We start from the raw sequence: 24,044 nt of genomic DNA on the forward strand, positions 1-24,044 counted from the left end.
CTGCATTAACAGACATATTATTGTTATTGTAGTTGGTAATATGTCGTATTCCTTGCCACATCTTCTTTGGGTTATTTTCTGTGAAGTGCTCCTCATTTTTTTTGGTATATGCTGCCTTGGCCTTTTTCAATGCCTCTTTTCAGCTCAGCTCTGGCAGCGCTATATTTTATCTTGTCCCCTGATCTAAAGGCGGAGTTACGGCATTTGATGAGTGCCTGTGTCTCATTGGTCATCCAGGGTTTTTGGTTAGGAAAAACCCGTATTCGTTTATCTATAGTGACGTTGTCGATGCAGTTTTTTATGTAAGAAAGTACAGAGTCCGTGTAGTCCTGGAGGTTGTCGTGTACAAAAAGTTCCCAGTTGGTGCGGGAAAAACAGTCCTGCAGCTGAGAGTGCGTTGTCGGGCCAAGTTTTTATTATCTTTATTTGTGGCGTTGTTTGCCTCCGGAGTGGAGTGTAAGCGGGGGTGAGAGATAGGCAGAGGTGATCTGATCCAGCTAGGTGAGGGAGGGAAGTGGCTTTATAAGCATGTTTGATGTTAGAATAGACATGGTCAAGAGTTTTGTCTCCTCTAGTATTACAATTTACGTATTGAATAAACTTAGGTAAAACAGTCTTTAAACACGCCTTGTTGAAATCACCAGCGACAATAAAAACTCCATCGGGGTGGTCAAGCTGTTGTTTGTTTACAGCCGTTAGCAGGAGGTTAAGTGCCGTGTTAATGTTAGCATTCGGAGGTATATAGATAGCCGTTGCTATGACGACATTTAGCTCTCTTGGTAGATAATAGGGCCTACATCGTATTGCTAATAACTCTAAATCCGGGGAACAGTGAGTGTCAATAATTTTACTGTCACAACACCATTCATTATGTATAAACATGCACAGTCCTCCTCCCTTGCTTTTGCCTGTTAATACTTTTGAACGGTCGTTTCGAAAAAGCGTTCGGCTAGCTAGCGATACCGCCGCGTCGGGGATATGCGGGTGTAGCCACGTTTCTGAGATGATAATAATATTACAGTTTCTAACAAAGCTGTTGGTAGCAATACGAAGTTCCAACTCATCCATTTTGTGGGTGATGGATCGGGCGTTGGTCAAAAGGATACTAGGAAGCGGTGCTCGGTGTGGTTGTTGTTTCAGCTTAGCAGCAAGGCCCGCCCGGCATCCACGCTTCTGTTTTCTGTCCCTTCGCCGCCTTCGACGTGCTTTTGGTGGGCTGGCTAGCCACGGAGATCCCGGAGTGTGTGTTAAGAAATCGGATGTATCGCATATCCTTCGGATAGTGAGTAAATCCTGGCGACTGTAAGATAACGAACGACACCGAACTGGAGAGCTTGAAGCCGCTGCGTCAGTGCGCGCCGCCATTGAGTACTAAGTGTCTTTCTCAAACTGATGAATTTATTGAATCCATATTGGCAGATTTACAAATAACACCTAGATAACTAATAACACACAAAAACGAAAATTAACTTTAAAAAATAGACAATTTGTGAAATAAAATAAATACACAAAAATTTACAAAACGCCTCGTTGGCTGAGTACCAAGAGGAATTCGCCTGGGTTTTATTCTTTATTTCTTTTTATATTACTTTAGCTTGCAACTTTCTGGCTGAGCTTGTCTCGTGCTGCCTTTCTCTTACCGAGAGCGCTTCTTCTGCTGCACTTATCTTCCCATTTAGCAAACGTACGCTCGCTCAAGCGCCACTGCGCCCACTACAGGAGGTATGGTGAAACTTACATTAAAATACACAAAAAATACAGTGAAACTAAAATGTGGCAGTGACATATCAATTGTGAGGTCAGTTTAGTTAAGGTTGAGAAAAGGCTTGACCACAAAATGACCAGGAAAATGGTTTTTCACCAGTGTGGGTTCTTGTGTGGCGTTTTAACTTGTGCTTGAGAGAGAAAGATTTACCAAAAATCGAGCACGAAAACGGTTTTTCACCAGTGTGGGTCCTTGTGTGGATGATTAAGTCCTGCTTTCGAAAGAAAGCGTGACTACAAATTGAGCAGGAAAATGGTTTTCCACCAGTGTGGGTTCTTGTGTGGCTTTCTAAGTTTGCTTTCTGTGTGAATGTTTTACCACAAACTGAGCACAAAAACGGTTTCTGCCCAATGTGGGTGGCCATATGTCTTTTCAAAGTAAACATTTTACCAAAGGTTTTCCCACACTGAGAACATTTGCAGAGTTTGCCGCCACTGGGATTTTTCGTAAGACCTTCATCGTCATCATTATCATAAAGCAAGTCGTCACTATCTGATGGAGGAGCAATAAAAGCTTCTTCTTGCCATCCTTTTGTTGAGTCGCTGCCGTGCAGAGGCTCCGCCCCTCTGCCGGCCACGCCTAGATCAACTTCACTGTTGAAAAGCTCAGCAGTTGACCAAGTGACATCTTGCTGCTCCTCCGTTTTGATTGAAAGTTGCTCTTCTCTCTTTTGCTCTTTAATTTGGGGCCATGTTAAAGTGTTTGCAGGCTCCGCCCCTCCGCTGGCCACGCCAAGATCATCTTCTCTCTTCAAGGACGCACCAGTTGACCAGGTGACATCTTCTTCCTCCTTTTTTTATTTTTAGTTGCTCTTCTCTCTCTCTGTCTTGAGGGAACTCTGGCTCCTCCTCTTCGATTTGATGGGGCTCAACATCCTCTTTGGCACCAGAAAACTCTGACACCCTCCAATCAGGACCAAGATATTTTCTGAAACCTGCAAAGACCCCAAGATAAATTATATATTTTATAAACTGTATTATTCTATCTAGAGGTTCTTTATGTTAGACTGGTAATTTAGTCTTATACTTATATTTGCAGCGGTTTGGCTGGAAAGAAAGGACTAATATGCTGGTCGCTACAGTAACGAAGCTAGACAGAAGAGGATGCCATACATTCGTGATGTTGTCAACATAGCACTACTGTAGTATTCTCATCAATAGCCAAAGGTGTTTAAACGTTTTTTTAAAGTGCATTTCACTAAAAAAAGGACTATTGGTCAGTAAAGTAACCTCACAGGCCCTTGAAGTTTTTCCAAATCTTTTTTGAGCCTCTTCTTTGCAGATATTCTCTTGTATTTTTGAGATTTTAATTTATTTGGAATCCTTTTAGAAAAGGGTGAAGCATCAAATATAAATTTTAATCATTTTTAATTAAAAAAAATTGAAAAATGACAGCTATTCTTTTTTTGTTGACATTAAAAAAAATGGAAAAGGAGCCAACATTCAGTTTTATCGATTTATTTTTCTAAATCAATAATTTTGAAATATATATATATATATATATATATATATATATATCCTTTTTATGATTTCATATTTTTATATGCATTACAGTATGAAAATGGGAAATAGTTGTTATGATTTGTCCTTTTCCCATGATTTATTCTGCATGATTTAGTTTGTACTGTTATATTGTCTTAAAATCAAGCTTGTACCTTCTGTCGACCTGATAATTTTTAAATCAATCAATTGCAGCGCACAAAAAAGCCCTTTTATAACACATTGAGAGAATATATAAATATAAAAAGTGAACCCACCTTCTAGTCTGTGAAGAACAACTTTTGCATGCATTATTTTGCAAACGATCGAGTGTTCCTCGTGGAACACTCCCACACGGGAATTCTGATGGAGGCACCTTTGATAGATGCTAGCAGGCTAAACTAAAGTAGGCCGCAAAGCTTCAACGAGGCTTTAGACGCCTTGAAGATGATGTTGACTGAAACTTAAGACGGAAGAGTAGTTAAGCAAGACACATCGGCCACGCGTGGGTTTAGTTAAGTGGTGGAAATTGAGGAAAAACTCGGCGCGCTACGGTCACGACAAGATTGTGACTGGGGACGGAACCTTGACTTTTGGGGTTGCGCATGCGCGGAACATTGCGTCACTTCTGCAACTCGAGCGTCACTTCTTTCGGTGGCATTAGGTTTATTAAAAACAAGAGAGTCGAACATAGGAAATAATTATTCTTCAAATGGTCTGACATATGGTTTGAATAAAAATATTATTGTAGGTTTGAATTTACGACATAAGTCACCATGAAGAAGGTTGCGGCTCAAAAGGAGGCGACGCAATACGCGCAAGCGCAGAACAAATCGACAAATTATCAAGGAACCATTGCTGTTTTGCCAAATTGAATCACGAGAGATGAAGTTCTTCAACGAAAATGTACCAACTCCCACGAATCATTCCCTTATTTGCTTAAATGAATTGAATTTGTGAGAACAAATAAATGGCTTAAAGTGCCTCCATCATATATCGGGGTCCAAAGGAGGCGGGGCTACGGTCCAGATGGAGATCAAAGCGAGTGGCGTCACCAGGAGCTCTTTGCTCTTTGCACTTTGATGTCACCTATCAAAGCGCGTGGCTCTTTGCTCTTTGATGTCAACTACGCAAATATGCAGCATCCAGAGGATGGCATTCAGTCAGATGCTGCAGTTGGACGTCCTCGACTCATCTGGAGACACGAGACTCATTTGGACAAACTTTTGGAAACAATGAAAATCCTTCAAGGTAAGTTGGTTTCAACTTTGACATAGTTTAGCCATTGACTGAGTAAAAGAGTCATGTTCACATGTTGGCATTTATTTACTTGTGATGTAAAAAGTGACTGAAGAATATGAAATTTAGTGTGTTCAGATTGTAAAAGAAGGCCAGAAGCTTTTACTAAACTTTAATTTGTGGCTTTTTCTGAGCTTTGTCTCTGTTTGGTCGGTCGTAGTCATTATGCTAGGTGCCAAGTCATGGAGATGTTTTTATTTCATTTGCAACATTTTGTGATGGATAATATTGGTGTTTGCAGCCAGCTCATTTTAGACATCTTTAAAAACTGCCATTTTGACCTAATTGCACTTTTGCTTCCTATTTAACCAATTGATATTCATCTTTTAGTTTTGTTAAGTCGAAAACAACATTTGGGATATCGCAATGTGCCAAACCCTCAGCCATTCATTGCCTAAATTCCTATTTATTAACTTAAACAGTGAACGCATTCAGCTCAATATTAAATTCATCATCGTGTACGGGTAAATTGGTCATGCAGGGGGGCTATTTATCATGCTGTCTTTGCTGTCGTGCTAATTATGTTTTACATTTTCATACCTTTGTTGTCCCGGCTGGGTTGGCTGTTTGCCCCGCCTCCACCCTCACTTTCACTATCGATGGGCCGTTTGCTTTTGTATTCCCTTCAAAATATTCCGACAATGATGCACACAAATGTCCTCACAATAGGATAACGCACTTCCACTTGCCAATGTGAAGTAGTCTTGAATTAGCGATCGCTTTGTTAACGGGAGCTAACAGGCTAAGGGGGGGAAAAACACTGAAAAAAACGCTCAGTGCTCGCAGAGACGTTACAAAGAGGTATAGTTGCGACCAGAGATATTACACGAGGAATTGCGGGGGAGAGAGCCAGTGCCCCTGACCGTTCTTATGAGCAGCCAACAATAAGTAATATACTATACGTACTGCTCGTATTAGCGATCGCTCCGGCATTCGCCGGAATCCGGCATCTCATTAATCCCCCAAATAATAATAGGCCTGCTACTGAATAAACGATAATGTTTTTTTAATGCCTCCCCTTTGGCGAAAGCATTTTAACTAAATTAAAATCTAAAACATAAAAGAGAATGTTTACAATGAAAAGGCTCCAAAAAAGATTTGACTAATTTTAAGTGAAGAAACTATTCTGACCAATAGTGCCATACTTTGAAAAATGCACCTATAAACAGTTTTCAACTCATGTTGCTGTTGACTAGAAAACTACAGTAGTAAGTACTGCATTGTGACGAAATGAATGTATGGCGCCCTTTTCCGTTTGGTTTCATTTCTGTGAAAAAGAAATTCAGTCATTTATAATTGGAAAATGGTTAATCATTTATCTTTGTGTCTTTGCAGGTTTCAGAAAGGATCTTGGTGCTGATGGGCATGAGTGTGTTGACCTTGAAGGGGAAGTTGAGCTCCCCCAAATCAAAGAGGAGGAGCCAGAGTTCCCTCAACAACAAATGGGAGACGAGCAACGTCCAATCAAAAGGGAGGAAGATCATTTCACCTGGTCACTTGGTGAGTTCGTGAAGAGGGAAGATGTTCTGGGCGTGGCCAGTGGAGGGGCGGAACCTGCAAACACAGGAACATGGCCCCTAATTAAAGAGGAGGAGCCAGAGTTCCCTCAACAGTGCAAAAGAGAAGAGCAACCTCCAATCAAAAACGAGGAATGTGTCAAATGGGCAACTGGTGAGCCTTTCAAGAGTGAAGATGATCTGGGCGCGGCCAACATAGGGGCGGAGCTTCTGAGCGGCAGCTCAACAGAAGGATGGCGAGCAGAAAATTTAATTGCTCCTTTATCAGATGGCAACGACTTGCTTTTTGACGATGATGATGTTGAAGATGTTAAGAAAAATCCCAGTGGTGACAAACTCTGCAAATGCTTTCAGTGTGGGAAAACTTTTGGGAAAAAGTCTTCTTTGAAAACACATATGAGGAGCCACACTGGGAAGAAACCCTTATCATGTACAGTTTGTGGTAAAACATTTACACACAAGGGAAACTTAAATAGACATGCAAGAACCCACACGGGTGAAAAACCATTTTCGTGTTCAGTTTGCGGTAAAGCCTTTTCTCAAAATGAATCCTTAAAAATCCACATAAGAACCCACAATGGTGAAAAACCATTTTCGTGTTCAGTTTGTGGTCAAAGATTCACACGGAAGGGACACTTAATTAGTCATGCAAGAACCCACAGTGGTGAAAAACCGTTTTCGTGTTCAGTTTGTGGTAAAACATTTACAGAGAAGAGAAATTTAAAAAAACACACAAGAACCCACACTGGTGAAAAACCATTTTTGTGTTCAGTTTGTGGTCAAAGATTCACACGGAAGGGAGACTTAATTAGTCATGCAAGAACTCACACTGGTGAAAAACCATTTTCGTGTTCAGTTTGCGGTAAAGCCTTTTCTCGAAAGCACCACTTAGAAGACCACACAAGAACCCAGACTGGTGAAAAACCATTTTCGTGTTCAGTTTGCGGTCAAAGATTCACACGGAAGGGAGACTTAATTAGTCATGCAAGAACCCACACTGGTGAAAAACCATTTTCATGTTCAGTTTGTGGTAAAACATTTACAGAGAAGGGAAATTTAAAAATACACACAAGAACCCACACTGGTGAAAAACCATTTTCGTGTTCAGTTTGCGGTAAAGCCTTTTCTCAAAATGAATCCTTAAAAATCCACATAATAACCCACACTGGTGAAAAAACATTTTTGTGTTCAGTTTGTGGTCAAAGATTCACACAGAAGGGACACTTAATTAGTCATGCAAGAACCCATACTGGTGAAAAACCATTTTCGTGTTCAGTTTGCGGTAAAGCCTTTTCTCAGAATGAATCCTTAAAAATCCACATAAGAACCCACACTGGTGAAAAACCATTTTCGTGTTCAGTTTGTGGTCAAAGATTCACACGGAAGGGAGACTTAATTAGTCATGCAAGAACCCACACTGGTGAAAAAACGTTTTCGTGTTCAGTTTGTGGTAAAACATTTAAACGGAAGGGAAGTGTAACAATACACACAAGAACCCACACGGGTGAAAAGCCATTTTCGTGTTCAGTTTGTGGTCAAAGATTCACACGGAAAGGAGACTTAATTAGTCATGCAAGAACCCACACTGGTGAAAAACCATTTTCATGTTCAGTTTGTGGTAAAACATTTACAGAGAAGAGACATTTTAAAAAACACACAAGAACCCACACTGGTGAAAAACCATTTTCGTGTTCAGTTTGCGGTAAAGCCTTTTCTCAAAAGCACCACTTAGAAGACCACACAAGAACCCACACTGGCAAAGAAACATTTTCCTGCTCAGTTTGTGGTCGAACATTTTCCCAAAGGAGAAGCTTAAAAGAACACTTATCAACCCACACTGGAGAACAATGTTTTCCTGCTCAGTCTAAGGCCACAGATTCACTACAACCGCCCAATTAAAAAGCTACACAATTGAAAAACCTGAAAAGAAGACTTAACAACCCGCAGAGGAGAAAAGCCCATTTTTTGCTCGATTTGTGGCAGGAATATCTTAAAAACACAATTACCCACACGTCAGAAACCTTTTTCCTGCTCAGCTTCTTGCCAGAGATTTTGTCGTAAGGATAGACTTAAAAGACGCAAATGTGTTGTAATAAGCAGTGGCCAATCACGGCTTTGCTTGCTGTTGGAATAATCATTATTATAAATGTGTTTGCAATGCTTACTTAGGAATAGAAAGCCTTATTATAAACATGCTTACTATATTAATCAATATATTTACTTATTAGGAATAGTAATGCTCATCCTGAATGTGTAACAATATTAAACAATACATATATGTGTTGAACGCTGTGCTTTTATGTTAGAGTTATTGGCATTAATAAAAGCCATTTTAATGCATGCCTTGCTAAAGTAAGGACTGGTTCACATCAAGAGGACAGGGCATGGAGAGGTCTCACAACAATTGCTCTTGGGAACTGCGAACTGTTTTCGGCTTCGGAGGACTCAGGACAGGTGCTCTTGGGAACTGAGGACTGTTTACGGCTTCGGAAGATGGACTCACAACAAGCGCTCTTGGGAACCAAGGACTGTTTTGGGAAGCCCCTCTTCGCTGAAGGGTTCGCATCGAAACTCGCTTGGGACGATTCGACACGTCCTACAATTGTTTTGATAACTGTACAAAATTGTTGCGAGACTCTACGAATGTTTAGACTTCTGTGGGGCATGGCGTGAAAATCTTATGATTAAATTAGCGAAACGGACTTCGAGTTGTTAGAATGATCTTGGCCGGAGACGCGGATGGATGTATTCTCTCTTGCAAGAATTAAACAAAGATATGACTTCCGATGCCTTTTTATTGAAAGCTGAATACGGAAAAACCTAAGGATAAACCTACAATTGGATGAACCTAACATTTGGTCCTTCGAGCCTGTGGCCAAGATACCGGAGCAGAATCCAGGTCGCTTCCGTTCGATATCTGGAAAGACCGTGCACGGCGCTTAAATACCCTTTTACGGGCTGGATTATTCGACGGGGCGACTTGGTTCTCGACGGTTGACGGCTAACACTCTGAAAGGGACATCTGGAGTCATATCTGGTAAGTCCACGTGAATGTCTGCGTTTGTTGAAGGGGCATTGCACGTGAGGTCCATTTTTTGAAATGAGACTCGCGTCCAGGGGGACTGCGTAAAACCCTGGGTATACTAGTCGATGCCAGGTAAAGAGACAGAGCATGAGTCTATAAAACTTGGGGCAGTTCGGGGTGTCCTGTGCCGCGGTCCGGAAAGGTACAAATATAACTCTGACAGTATATCAGGCTAGGGTATACATTTGTGTTGCGTGTGTTACGTGTGTCGTTCCGCGGAAAAAGAATTTGCTAACTGATAACTAAGTGCGCGCGCGCTCCCTCCTAAAATGGGTAGCGCAAATGTAAAAGCGGCTGGCGACGACGATCCAAAACAGCGTCTGCCGTGTAAAGATGAAATTTGTTGAAAATCAAAGCGCTACAAGGGTTAAACACCTAAATTTATGGATAAACAAATATGGGTTTGCTGGCCAGCTTAAATATGCATGAAATATTAAAACCTGCAGGATAAAATACGCACTAAGCATAGAAGTAATCTATATAATATGTGAAGGGAGATACAAGCGAGGCGGCTTGTTCCACAGAAAAAAAAGAGTGATAAAACGGGTCTGTTGTGTGAAATAAAAAATAAAAGATAGCGCGGGCTACTCGGCTGACGGGAGAGGATAGATGTAAGCCAAGAAGTTGGAAAAAACAAATGAAATCGGGTTTTCAAAAATGCTATGTGCGTGATTGCCTGGACAAAAAGTCTCTAAAAACAAGGCAGGCCTGCTCAAAATGATTTGAATGAGGATTTTGAACATGAGGATGTTGAGTTAATTTTAAACCAGAGATCACATTCTTTGTGAATGAATTCAATTGGATTTTTTTGTGTGATGCTGAAAGTTGTAAAACGGCAATTAAAATGGTTATTTCCAAGTCCTAGGCATACTTTGTTAATAGTACCTAAATGTACTGTCAATTTAATAGAATGAAATGGCTTATTGCGGATTGTCTTGGTTTTATCCTGTCAGCGGGAATGTTTTGATTAACAATAGAAAAGAAATACAAAACGACCAATTAAATGTTTAGCGGGGTTGCCAAAACTGCGTTTTGGTCATACTCTAAACTTGCCGAATAATGCTTTGGCTGCAGGGGAGTGCGGCTGTCTTTGCTGCTGATTTGAATGCAAAAAACATGTGGACCGCGTAGCGGCTGATTTGACGGTGTTAGGCATTCAGTATGCGCGCAGACCGCACGAGCGACTAATTTTTTGGACCCCTTCCGTGAAGACATTACAATAATTGGCCTTGGGGGTGCTGAAGCAAACTTGAGGGCAGAAATGGGTTTTGCTATGATATAGTTGTGCTTGCAGCATATTGTGATTATGGGGTCTTGGCAAACTATGGTGATATAGTTGGATATCGGGAGAGGAATTGATTTAGTCTTCTCTAAAAAGCGTTGTAATTGTACACAGGAGGTGAAACATTGTGCGCAGAAAGAAAAAAAGGTCGCTTAGGAATATCAACAAAAGATAAGCTGCTTCGCAGCATACGTGAAGGTCACAGTTAGCGGCTAAGAGCGCGCTTCCGTTAAACACTTCATAATAAAAGCAGCAGGGTTTCCGCAATGACCTTCGCATTTATTTTTGGGATTTAATAAGATAGAAAATCTGTTTGGCAAAGATTGATTTGGTGAAAGCTTTGGAATTGGGAATAATACTATTATTATTATTTTCTTTTTTTCTTTTGTGATGTTCAAAGGGCTCTTAATTGAAGAGAGCTAGATTTTGGAGGATAGAACGAGATTATTACTGTTTTTGAATGTTTGGATTGTTCAAAATACTTTAATATAGGAGATTGGCTGGTTAAAGAAAAATGAATGGATTTTTTTTACAATATTATGGCATATTGGTGACAATTTGTGGATCCTTTATTAAGCATTGAAAATTGTAATTAGGAAATGCCTGGTAAAAGGTTGATTTCTCTCATTTACTTATTGTAGATTTCTCTTGTGCAATGCAAAAATGGCATGAGAAATTTCGTGGCATTCGTCCAAATTATTAGGTAAATTGAACCTGGCTGGGGTAGATAAGATAATTGATTTAAGATAGGCATAGTTTCCCTAGAAGAAACATGGAGCGTCTTTAAGTGCACAAAATACGTTCCCTGTTTGACCTGAAGGGGGCAGATGCTTTGGTTTAGGTCATATTGATGACTATTGGGACGTTACTGCCTATTGCTTTAGGGGCATACAAATGAAGAATTTAGCCAAAACTTACTGCATTGCAATTATGGGGTTAATACACCTGAATGTTACGGTGATAACGATTGGCGATAACAAGCTTAGATAAAGGGGAATATCTACAACAAATTCAGGTGGGGCCTTTCATGGTGTGAAACAAGTGATGAAATAATGTCTATGTTTTAAAAATAACATCTCCAAATTATAAAATATCAACCTTGGAGAAATGCTTTAAGTAGATGGGTTGACTAGAATGGGCAAAATTCGATAACATTGAAAGGGGGTGTAACTTAATGCAGAACAATGAGATAAAGTTTTTACAAACGGTTAAAATACTAAAAGGGGGTGTGTGTGTATTTCAATGTGTCACAACTTTTCCGTTATTGCATTATTGGCGAATAGATAGTTAATCACAGCCACTCGCATGGCAGTCTACATGCTGACTGACTGGGGTAAGGGGCGGTGGCAATTGAACAAATTTCTATTTTTAGATATGTGGCATGTGAATCTAATACATTAATTATCTAGTTTCTTCAGGCATCAATCTTGCGGTTCGAGGATCTACTAATGCGGAGTGGATCCAGACCTTCCGGAGTGTGGAGTATTCCTGGTGTCCTCAAGAATTCGTAGGTTTTCTCTGGGTACTCCAGTTTTACTTCAACAAACCAAAATTGTGGATGATTGGGGGAGCACTCAAAGCAAATTCCTTGATTATGAGTGTGAGCGTGGATGAGTGTCTGTCTTTTGTGTTTTAATTGGCTGGCCACCAAGATATATCAATATTCTAATATCAAGGTGGAATATTTCTGAAATCGCTGATAAGCCTTTCAAGGACGGCGGTGGCAGAGTAGGACAGAAACAAAAAGAAAAGAATTTCGCCAAATGAAATTTTTTGATTTCTGCAATGGGAAATTTTGGGAACCTGGGGGACTAAACAAAAACAAAAGACTTATCTAGGAGGGCTATCATTTTGAGTCATGGTAAATTTCATGCCTCAAAAAAGGGGGAGGTTATATATTCAATCTATATGCAGATATATGGCCAAAAAACGGGCGATTCCCCCCTTATGTCAAGCTACAAAAGCTACATATCCATTTCAAAGGATACACATGGATTTTATAGAATATGTGTGGTACATAACAGTCCTAAAACAGATTGGGGAAACCTTGTTGCAGAAACTGGTCTAGATTGGCAAGCTTGGATGACACACACGTGCGAAAAAACCATCAGGCCTTCGACAAAATTAACCCATGCGGTGGGGGCATTACAAATCATAATTCAGACTGACAAATTAACTTGTGGATCTTTGTCTGACGTTTTTCCTAAGTCCATGGGCAGGTGGAGAACCATGTCTATGGAGACGGTAAGAAGGTCGTCAGAGATGGAAACACCCGGATCCGCCATAGTAAAATTAAAATCTGAGATGACCAGAGAATTCATTTCTGCAACGGGGAGTTCCCAAACGGGAGGCGGTAAGAAATAATTGGTTATTGTTGATGGAAAATGCAGCTATTATAAATCAAACCTGTATAACATGTAGGGGGCCGACCTCTCTTAAGAGTAGTACCCGCGCAAATTACCCCTGATTGTGTAAAGGAGATAATGACAAAAGAAGATGTAAGCCCAAAATGTATGAAATGGAATAATGTCTACCCAGTTACAACGGCAGCAAAGGACAAGCCTAACTTTTCAACACATGTCGCGTTTAATCATTTTACCTGCTTAGTCCTCACAGGGCACGGTCCGGCACTGGGAGCGATAAATGTGACCCACGTCCTAAAACAGACTCCACCCCTGATACCACGTTCTGACCTATGGTGGTGGTGCGGCCAAAACAAATTATACGACGCCTGCCAAAATGCAGCAGGACTTTGTGCCTTGGTCTCACTGCTATTACCAGTGTCTGTTTTTCCATCTACAGTAGAGGAGATACAATTGGCTGCACAGAAATCCGGCATGATGGCGGGCCCCTCGCGACGGCGTCGATCGGCATGGAGAGAGGGTGATCCGACATACATTGATGCGATTGGCATCCACGGGGCGTACCAGATGAGTATAAGTTGGCTAATCAGATCGCAGCAGGTTGGGAGTATATTTTTCTTTTAATTACTCCAAACAAAAATGTTGATTGGATAAATTACCTGCATTACAATGTCCAAAAACTTGGAAACTATACTGAACAGGGATTTGTGGCGATAAAGGAACAATTGGCAGCCACCAGTCTTATGGCGTTCCAGGATCGCATAGCCGTTGATATGCTGCTTGCGGAGCAAGGGGGCGTATGCAATGTTTGAAAATGTTGCACTCAACAACACGTCACCCGGTGGGTCCCTCACCCAGGCCATTAGTGGCCTGCAGATCCTCAACCGCAATATGAAGAAGCATTCTGGAGTCGGAGAATTCCGCCTTGGAAAGCTGGTGGCATGTCCTTTTTATTTGGCCCAATTAGCCCTTTTTGCTACGACATTATGTGGGTGTTGTATTATTCCCTGCTTAAGATCTTTGATGAGCCGACTTATAACCACTGCGATTGCCCCTACAAATTCTAAATTGCATGAATTGTATCCCCTACTAATGAAGCGTGCTGACGACAGCAGTGAATTTCAAGAGCATGGTAATTGCGAGGATGAATTGGGCGAAAATGATTTTGTTTTTTGCTTTTCAGACCAGCCGTGCCAGTGAGCGGGTAAAACTAAAGCCAACGGAAACGGACATTTCCTCCCCATTTCTATTTTTTGCCATAAAATGAATTAATGGAATAAAGCCGAAAGGAAGTTTTATTAAGGAGATCATGTGCAAATTTATAATATAGGGGGGAATGTCCTACAATTGTTTTGATAACTGTAAAAAATTGTTGTGAGACTCTACGAATGTTTAGACTTCTGTGGGGCATGGCGTGAAAATCTTATGATTAAATTAGCGAAACGGACTTCGAGTTGTTAGAATGATCTTGGCCGGAGACGCGGATGGATGTATTCTCTCTTGCAAGAATTAAACAAAGATATGACTTCCGATGCCTTTTTATTGAAAGCTGAATACGGAAAAACCTAAGGATAAACCTACAATTGGATGAACCTAACACTTGCTTTTTCAAATTCTGTATGAAAGATCATTGTAATCGAAGTGTAATTGTATTTTGCATTCTGAAAATCTTGTTTACACTTTTTAATCTGTAATTTAACGTGTCATCTTTTTGGTAGTTTCAATAAAGCTCTCTTTTTGGTGAAAAATACTTTTTGGGTCTTTTTGTTGACAAAATCAGCCTTCCAAATTCAAAGGTAACAAAAAAGTGAAGCGTTATTTGCTCAGATTTAATGAATACATTAATTTGAACAATTTGACAAATTATTATATAAAAGATTGTTTTCTTTCTACAGGTGTGAAAATACGGTAACTTCATGTCTGTAATTAACGTTAAATTGTTTTTATCTTTTTGATGTTGAAGGGGATTATTGGTAGATTTTTATTTTATGTGTAACTATTGGAAAAACATTGAGTAAGAAAGTTTTATAGGACAAACTACAAAGGGAATGTAATGTTAAATGTTTGCAAAAGACTACTAGATTGGGGTATTATTCACATTATTGAATGAATTTGGAGTTCTTGATTAGCATGCATTTTATATGGCTTAATTGCTGTAAAGGGTACAGGCTTAATATATTAATCCTTGCCAACAGGGGAAGATGGTGGTTCAATTCTATTTAAAAATATACATTTATTTATTTGTTTCTGAATGTGAATGTAACTATTGCAGGGAACGAGTGCCCTTTTTTGTGTGCCAGGCTGGAGAGATGTTTTTTTAACTCCTGTGAAGAATCCAGCTTGGTTTTCCTTTTGTATTTTTTTCCTTTTTTTTTTTAGGTTACTGTCAAAGCTAGGTTGCCTCGACAATAATCTTCATACAGAGGAAGCAGCAAAACACGTGGTAGTTTTGACTCCCGGCCGAATGGAGGTTATCTGGAAAGGGAGGCCCCATCTCGACCGCTCTCAAAATGGTCGCTGCCCGCTCCGCTTCCTTTGTTCTTGGCTAGCCCCCTTGGCTAGCCCCCACCCTTCCTAAGAAGGGGGCGAGCGGACGGACAGAGCCAGCGTCCACGTCGAGGTTCCCCAACCAGATACGCCGTCCGCTCGGTCGGTGATGGTATTTAATAGAAGTTAGGCGGAGACAAACTTTAGGCGGGAACACGAAAGGGGTGGGTTATATACAAAGTGATGACAGGCCTTGACCTGTAGGTGTCAGTAAAAAATCTATTCTAGTGACTAAATTCATAAGAGTGCAGAAGGGTGCAAGATATAAGAATACAGTTCATATTTCACAGTTACACAGTCTTTCTATTGTTTTGGAATCAAGTCAACCTTCTTATGTTCACTTGTGGGAAGTAAGTGAAGTTTGTATATGGGGGAAACCAGTCAAGCTATTTATTACATTACAGCAGGGGTCCCCAAACTTTTTCCTGTGAGGGCCACATAACTTTTCCCTTCTCTGATGGGTTGCCGGTGTCAGTTTGTAACAGAAAAAGTGTGACGATCGTAGGGGAGCTTAAAAAATGTATTGTTTTCCAGAAAGCCACACATAACCAAATAACCCTTTCCAGGTTCTTTACAGAGAAAGTCAGGAAACAAATAATAACAATATTAATAAAATAAATAATAACTAAATAACCCTCTCTGAGTTCTTCACAGAAAAAACAGGAAATAAATAACACTATTTATGAAATAATATCTAAATAACTCTCTCTGGGTTCTTCATAGAAAAAAAGCCATGGAACATTAACTTTCTGTTGTGCCATGCACACTCTTCTCCCTTTGCCCTGATGAAGTTTATACACGACACCACAACCTTCATTACAGAATCCCACGTCAACACTTTGCAGCACAGTGCTTGCTGGTGAATTAGGCAGTGGACTCGTAGCGGGGCGGTGAGACCCCTTTTTTCCAACTCACGGTTCATGCGTCCTATTAAACCGCGAGTTTCGCCCACCATGCTAGGAGCCCCGTCAGTCGTGATGCTAGCCAGCTTTGACCAGTCCAGGTCCAACTTCTCCATGGTTTGGCACACTTTGTCAAAAATATCCTCTCCCGTTGTGGTCCCTTTGAGACTTTGGAGGGCTGCCAGATCCTCGCATATCTCAAAGTTTGCGCTAACTCCACGAATAAAAATGAGCAGTTGCGCTGTGTCTTGCACGTCCGTGCTTTCATCCAGTGCTAATGAAAAAAAGTCAAATTCTCTCGTCTTCTGCTGCAGCTGGGCATATACATTATTCCCAATTTCTTCAACGCGTCTGGTCATTGTACTCGCCGACAGACTTACGGCATTAAATGCATCTTTCTTCTCGGGACACACTTCCTCCATGACAACATCCATACATTTCTTAAAAAACTCTCCGTCAGTGAAAGGCTTACCGTTGCTTGCTATCAGTTTAGCAACCCGAAAGCTGGCCCGAACGGATGCCTGGTTCAGCTGAGCTTGGCATAGAAATGTAGTCTGCTGAGATAATAGTCCAACTTTTAGCTTTGAGAGTTTGTCTGCTCGTATTTGGCCTTGCACGCTATCATACTTGTCTTTGTGACGGGATTCGTAGTGCCGGCGAAGATTGTATTCTTTGAATACTGCCACCGTCTCTTGACAGATGAGACAAACAGCCTTTTCTTTGCATTGAACAAAAAAATAATCGTTTGTCCACTGCAGGTTAAATACCCTGCATTCTGAATCAATTTTTCCCTTAACTAACCTTTTCGCCATTATTCCGTTCTCAAACAGGTTCAGGTTGCAGTTTTTATATGCTTGAATAGCATCGCAATAGCGATGGTACCAGGGCTCCGCCCTCACCTGCGATCGTCCAGATGTCTCGCTAACACTCTGCTCACGCATGCAACGGTGGAATGCCCGCATGCATCAAAGGCAAACACTCTCCCCGCGCGTGTCACCAAAGGAGCAATGCGAAGGCCCGCTTCACTGGGATGATTTGTGGGCTCAGCAGGGGTGCAATGAACCAAACACGAGATTAAAACGTCCCAGTCTTCAAGGCCAAATAGGAAAATAAATCCGATAGCGTCTCTGGTATTGTTCAGAGGGCCGGTCCAAATGTGCCGGCGGGCCGGATCCGGCCCGCAGGCCGTAGTTTGGTGACCCCTGCTTTACGGCCTTCTTCCACTTAGCCTGCTAGCATGTATCGAAGGAACAAGTCTTCACGAACTTTGGAGCTTTGCGGCCTTCTTTAGCTTAGCCTAGCTAGCAGCTATCAATGGCGTCTCCATCAGAATTTGCATGTGGGAAAAGACCAGCAAAGTTTCACGATGAAAACTCAACACTATGCAAAATAATGCATGCAAAAGTTGTCCTTCACAGACTAGAAGGTAAGTTCAGTTTTTTTAATATGCAAATATTCCCTTAATCATTAAGGCTTAATGGTAGTTGTAGAAATGTATACAATATTATAAACAATACAAACAAAAACATGCAGAATAAAACATGAGAAAAAACAAAGGGATGTGTAGTAGAGAGCTATGTTTGTGTTTGCTGTAATAAACAGCTAGGCTGGCTTCTTCTTTTCACAAACAGCTGGCAGCCACTAGTCTAATGGCATTCCAGGATCGCATAGCAGTTGATATGCTGCTCGCGGAGCAAGGGGGCGTGTGTGCAATGTTCGGAGATGAGTGTTGCACTTACATACCGAACATTACGTCACCCGGGGGGTCCCTCACCAGCGCAATTGATGGCCTGCAGACCCTCAACCGCAATATGAAGAAGCATTCTGGAGTCGGAGCATCCGCCTGGGAGAGCTGGTGGCATAAGTCCTTTGGAAAGTATAAGGATTTGGCCCAATCTGTTGCATTTTCCGTAGCCCTTTTTGCTACGATTTTGACATTATGTGGGTGTTGTATTATTCCCTGCTTAAGATCTTTGATAAGCCGACTTATAACCACTGCGATCACCCTACAAATTCTAAATTGCATGAATTATATCCTCTGCTGATGAAACGTACTGAGGGGAGTAGTGAATTTCAGGAGCATGGTAATTCCGAGGATGAATTGGGCGAAAATGATTTTGTTTTCTGCTTTTCAGACCTGCCGAACGAGTAGAGCCTAAGCGGGTAAAATTAAAACAGCCAACGGAGATATCCCTCTCATCTCGGATTTGCCATAAAATGAATAACAAACATATAGTAAAAGGAGGGAAATGTTGGGTTTATTATGGAATGTTCTATATGTGTTGTAAGCATTTTCAATAAGTAATAAGGCTATAAACCAATTCATGGAACCATGGACATTTTTCCTCCACATCGTCTCCTCAAGGCCCCACAGCTCGAGGACACATTGTTTTCACACACGCTTTTCGGCAGAACACAACGGGACTGTTTTGACGGGACTCCAGCAGCAGATGGTGATAATCGCATTATTGTTTGAAAATACGGATGCTTTGTTTACATTATAATAGTGCTTTGTTTACATTATAATACTGCTTGGTTTACTTTATAATGCTTTGTTTACATTATAATACTGCTTGGTTTACTTTAGAATGCTTTGTTTACCTTATAATGAAAATATTATGCAATTCTTCACGCCGGTGTTTGGGTGCCTTGTTCAACTTTTTTGCTTACTTCGGCAATTCTCACACAGTTGTTTTTCTAACCATCTACGGTGTTATTGTACTGATTACATAAACATGTTTTTCGAGTGTCGCGATTAAATACAATGATTCTGTTACTACAATTTAGAATGCCTTGTGGACTAAGACGACGTCACAAGGTACCTCCTTGCACGTGTAAGCAGTTATGTTGAAAGATGTTTTCCTATTTTAATTAAATATTACTAATAATGATTTAAAAGGTTTTAAACATTATTCCATCAAATACAAATAATAGTATTTGTATTTAATCATTAAACGCTGTTTTCAGCTGGATTTGACCGAATTTGAGAGCATTTTGAGCCGTTTGGCGAATGGACGTATAAAGACGTTTTTTTGCCTCCATCGCGACATTTTACCGAGGAATTCACTTCCCTGAGCTCGGTTCTAATGTCTAAAGAGCTCCAGTATTTGTATTTAATCATTAAATGCTGTTTTAAGATGGATTTGACCCGATTGCTGTCATTTTACGTCTCGGTTCTGCTACATCTGCCCCCCCAAGAGTGCTTATTCCCGGGCTGCCATTGATGGTACACTAATAAATTGAGAGTGATGAGCGGCAAAGGGAAATGAATCATTGAATTTTTCTATAATTTGGACAACGCCAACGGCGGGCTGGATTAAAAATCCTAACGGGCCGTATATGGCCCGCGGGCCGAGGTTGAAAAACTTGTACACACACGATCCGGGGGCGGGGCGAGCGCGCGAATCCCGTTTCAGCGAAACCTCCGTTCGGCCGAACGTTCATTCGGCCGAACGTTCATTCGGCCGAACGTTCATTCGGCCGAACGTTCATTCGGCCAAACGGCCGGAACGTTCGGCGGAACGTCCATTCGGCGACCTGCCTGTCTGTCAAACGTCCGTCGGCGAAACATCTTTAGGCGAATCTTCCGAGTACCGATGATGTCGCTCACACTGGTACTCAGTGCGCTCAGGTTGTCTTTCTGCCCAGACCAACGTTGAGGGGGGTGCTGGAGCCTATCCCAGCTGACTTTGGGCCAGAGGCGGGGGGCACCCTGAATTGTTGGCCAGCCAATCGCAGGGCACAACAAGACAGACAACCATTTACACTCACACTCAAACCTAGGAGCAATTTAGAGTGTCCAATCAGCCTACCATGTCTTTGGAATGTGGGAGGAAACCGAAGTACCCGGAGAAAAACCAACATGCGTCACTATAAAATGTTTTTTTTTTTGTTGAAAAAAAGCCTTACTATGCAAAGTCTATGCATGTCTTTGGAGTGTGGGAGGAAACCGGAGTACCTGGAGGAAACCCACGCAGGCCTGGGGAGAACATGCAAACTCCACACAGGTGGACTTGACCTGGATTTGAACCCGCAACCCCAGAGCTGTGATGCCGACGCGCTAACCACTCGCTCCTCTGGGCCGCGTTTCACATTTTTATGAACTTAAAATAAAAATCTTCTGTTTTGAGTCCTAGTAGCAAGCGGAAGACATGGGAGTTGCTTCCGCTTGAAAAATAATTTAAAAAACAAAAAACATTTTCCCCAGAAAATATCCGCGATGTAGTGAAATGCTGAGGGATTACTGTACTTGAATTTGCAATTGCAGCGCACAAAAATAGCACTTCTACAATTACCATTAAGCCTTAATGATGAAGGGAATATATAGATATAAAAATGGACCCACCTTCTAGTCTGTGAAGTACAACTTTTGCATGCATTATTTTGCAAAATGTCGAGTTTTCCTCGTGGAACTTTGCTGGTCATTTCACACATGTAAATTCTGATGGAGACGTCGTTGATAGCTGGTAGCTAGGCTAAATTAAAGAGGGCGCAAAGCTTCAAAGTTCTTCGACGACTTGAAGAGTTGTTCCTTTGATTTATGCTAACAGCCTGAGCTAAAGTAGGCCGCAAAGCTTCAACGAGGTCTTGAAAATGATTTTGGCTGATATTTAAGGTCATAAAGTAGCTTAAGCTAGAAAAGTACATATATATACATATATACGTACATATATATACTTACGCATGTATGCATGCATGTATGCACGCATGTATGCACGCATGTATGCACGCATGTATGCACGCATGTATGCACACATGGGAGAGCGGAGGATGCTGACCAGGATGATGTCCATCATGGACAGCACCTCCCACCCCCTGCATGAGTCTGTGGAGTCCCTCTGAAGCTCCTTTAGCAATAGACTGCGGCACCCTCATTGCAGGAAGGAGCGCTTCCGCAGATCCTTCCTCCCATCAGCTGTCAGGCTCTTTAACAAAAAATGGCTGTGTTAAGACCTACCATATGCATGCATGTACATTTATGTGTATGTATGTATGTATATATGTGCTAAGCAACACGCTTATTTAATTATATATTTATTCATGTATTTATTTCTTGACCTACTTATTACCTATCTATTTATGTCTAAAATGCCTTTCCTATTCCTGCATCCTCACCCTCTTGCCACTGGAACAACGAAATTTCCCGAATACGGGATGAATAAAGTTATCCAATCCAATCCAATGTATGCACGCACGCGTGCACACATGGATACGTACATGGAGACGTACATGGAGACGTACATGGAGACGTACATGGAGACGTACATGGAGACGTACATGGAGACGTACATGGAGACGTACATGGAGACGTACATGGAGACGTACATGGAGACGTACATGGAGACGTACATGGAGACGTACATGGAGACGTACATGGAGACGTACATGGAGACGTACATGGAGACGTACATGGAGACGTACATGGAGACGTACATGGAGACGTACATGGAGACGTACATGGAGACGTACATGGAGACGTACATGGAGACGTACATGGAGACGTACATGGAGACGTACATGGAGACGTACATGGAGACGTACATGGAGACGTACATGGAGACGTACATGGAGACGTACATGGAGACGTACATGGAGACGTACATGGAGACGTACATGGAGACGTACATGGAGACGTACATGGAGACGTACATGGAGACGTACATGGAGACGTACATGGAGACGTACATGGAGACGTACATGGAGACGTACATGGAGACGTACATGGAGACGTACATGGAGACGTACATGGAGACGTACATGGAGACGTACATGGAGACGTACATGGAGACGTACATGGAGACGTACATGGAGACGTACATGGAGACGTACATGGAGACGTACATGGAGACGTACATGGAGACGTACATGGAGACGTACATGGAGACGTACATGGAGACGTACATGGAGACGTACATGGAGACGTACATGGAGACGTACATGGAGACGTACATGGAGACGTACATGGAGACGTACATGGAGACGTACATGGAGACGTACATGGAGACGTACATGGAGACGTACATGGAGACGTACATGGAGACGTACATGGAGACGTACATGGAGACGTACATGGAGACGTACATGGAGACGTACATGGAGACGTACATGGAGACGTACATGGAGACGTACATGGAGACGTACATGGAGACGTACATGGAGACGTACATGGAGACGTACATGGAGACGTACATGGAGACGTACATGGAGACGTACATGGAGACGTACATGGAGACGTACATGGAGACGTACATGGAGACGTACATGGAGACGTACATGGAGACGTACATGGAGACGTACATGGAGACGTACATGGAGACGTACATGGAGACGTACATGGAGACGTACATGGAGACGTACATGGAGACGTACATGGAGACGTACATGGAGACGTACATGGAGACGTACATGGAGACGTACATGGAGACGTACATGGAGACGTACATGGAGACGTACATGGAGACGTACATGGAGACGTACATGGAGACGTACATGGAGACGTACATGGAGACGTACATGGAGACGTACATGGAGACGTACATGGAGACGTACATGGAGACGTACATGGAGACGTACATGGAGACGTACATGGAGACGTACATGGAGACGTACATGGAGACGTACATGGAGACGTACATGGAGACGTACATGGAGACGTACATGGAGACGTACATGGAGACGTACATGGAGACGTACATGGAGACGTACATGGAGACGTACATGGAGACGTACATGGAGACGTACATGGAGACGTACATGGAGACGTACATGGAGACGTACATGGAGACGTACATGGAGACGTACATGGAGACGTACATGGAGACGTACATGGAGACGTACATGGAGACGTACATGGAGACGTACATGGAGACGTACATGGAGACGTACATGGAGACGTACATGGAGACGTACATGGAGACGTACATGGAGACGTACATGGAGACGTACATGGAGACGTACATGGAGACGTACATGGAGACGTACATGGAGACGTACATGGAGACGTACATGGAGACGTACATGGAGACGTACATGGAGACGTACATGGAGACGTACATGGAGACGTACATGGAGACGTACATGGAGACGTACATGGAGACGTACATGGAGACGTACATGGAGACGTACATGGAGACGTACATGGAGACGTACATGGAGACGTACATGGAGACGTACATGGAGACGTACATGGAGACGTACATGGAGACGTACATGGAGACGTACATGGAGACGTACATGGAGACGTACATGGAGACGTCCATGGAGACGTACATGGAGACGTCCATGGAGACGTACATGGAGACGTACATGGAGACGTCCATGGATACGTCCATGGATACGTCCATGGATACGTCCATGGATACGTCCATGGATACGTCCATGGATACGTCCATGGATACGTCCATGGATACGTCCATGGATACGTCCATGGATACGTCCATGGATACGTCCATGGATACGTCCATGGATACGTCCATGGATACGTCCATGGATACGTCCATGGATACGTCCATGGATACGTCCATGGATACGTCCATGGATACGTCCATGGATACGTCCATGGATACGTCCATGGATACGTCCATGGATACGTCCATGGATACGTCCATGGATACGTCCATGGATACGTCCATGGATACGTCCATGGATACGTCCATGGATACGTCCATGGATACGTCCATGGATACGTCCATGGATACGTCCATGGATACGTCCATGTATACGTCCATGTATACGTCCATGTATACGTCCATGTATACGTCCATGTATACGTCCATGTATACGTCCATGTATACGTCCATGTATACG

The 24,044-nt window shown here is 42.2% G+C and overlaps 2 protein-coding genes and 1 long non-coding RNA gene across 2 annotated transcripts; 2 read left to right on the plus strand and 1 right to left on the minus strand.

The window, feature by feature from the left end:
- LOC144065528 (uncharacterized) overlaps window positions 1-24,044 on the plus strand; it is a 149,661-nt gene that overhangs the window by 31,279 nt on the left and 94,338 nt on the right.
- Window positions 1,381-5,938, minus strand: LOC144065682 (uncharacterized). The gene is made up of 2 exons (XR_013297266.1): window positions 3,522-5,938; window positions 1,381-2,699 (listed from the first exon to the last, which is right to left on the minus strand). It is a non-coding gene; the product is annotated as an uncharacterized LOC144065682 (long non-coding RNA).
- On the plus strand, window positions 6,210-8,635 carry LOC144066116 (uncharacterized; the record flags this gene model as incomplete). The annotated part of the gene is made up of 1 exon (XM_077589462.1): window positions 6,210-8,635. A coding segment is annotated over one exon (1,749 nt), but the record flags the coding sequence as incomplete, so codon positions are not given.

Source organism: Stigmatopora argus, chromosome 20, assembly GCF_051989625.1.
Source record: "Stigmatopora argus isolate UIUO_Sarg chromosome 20, RoL_Sarg_1.0, whole genome shotgun sequence".
NCBI lineage: Eukaryota > Metazoa > Chordata > Actinopteri > Syngnathiformes > Syngnathidae > Stigmatopora > Stigmatopora argus.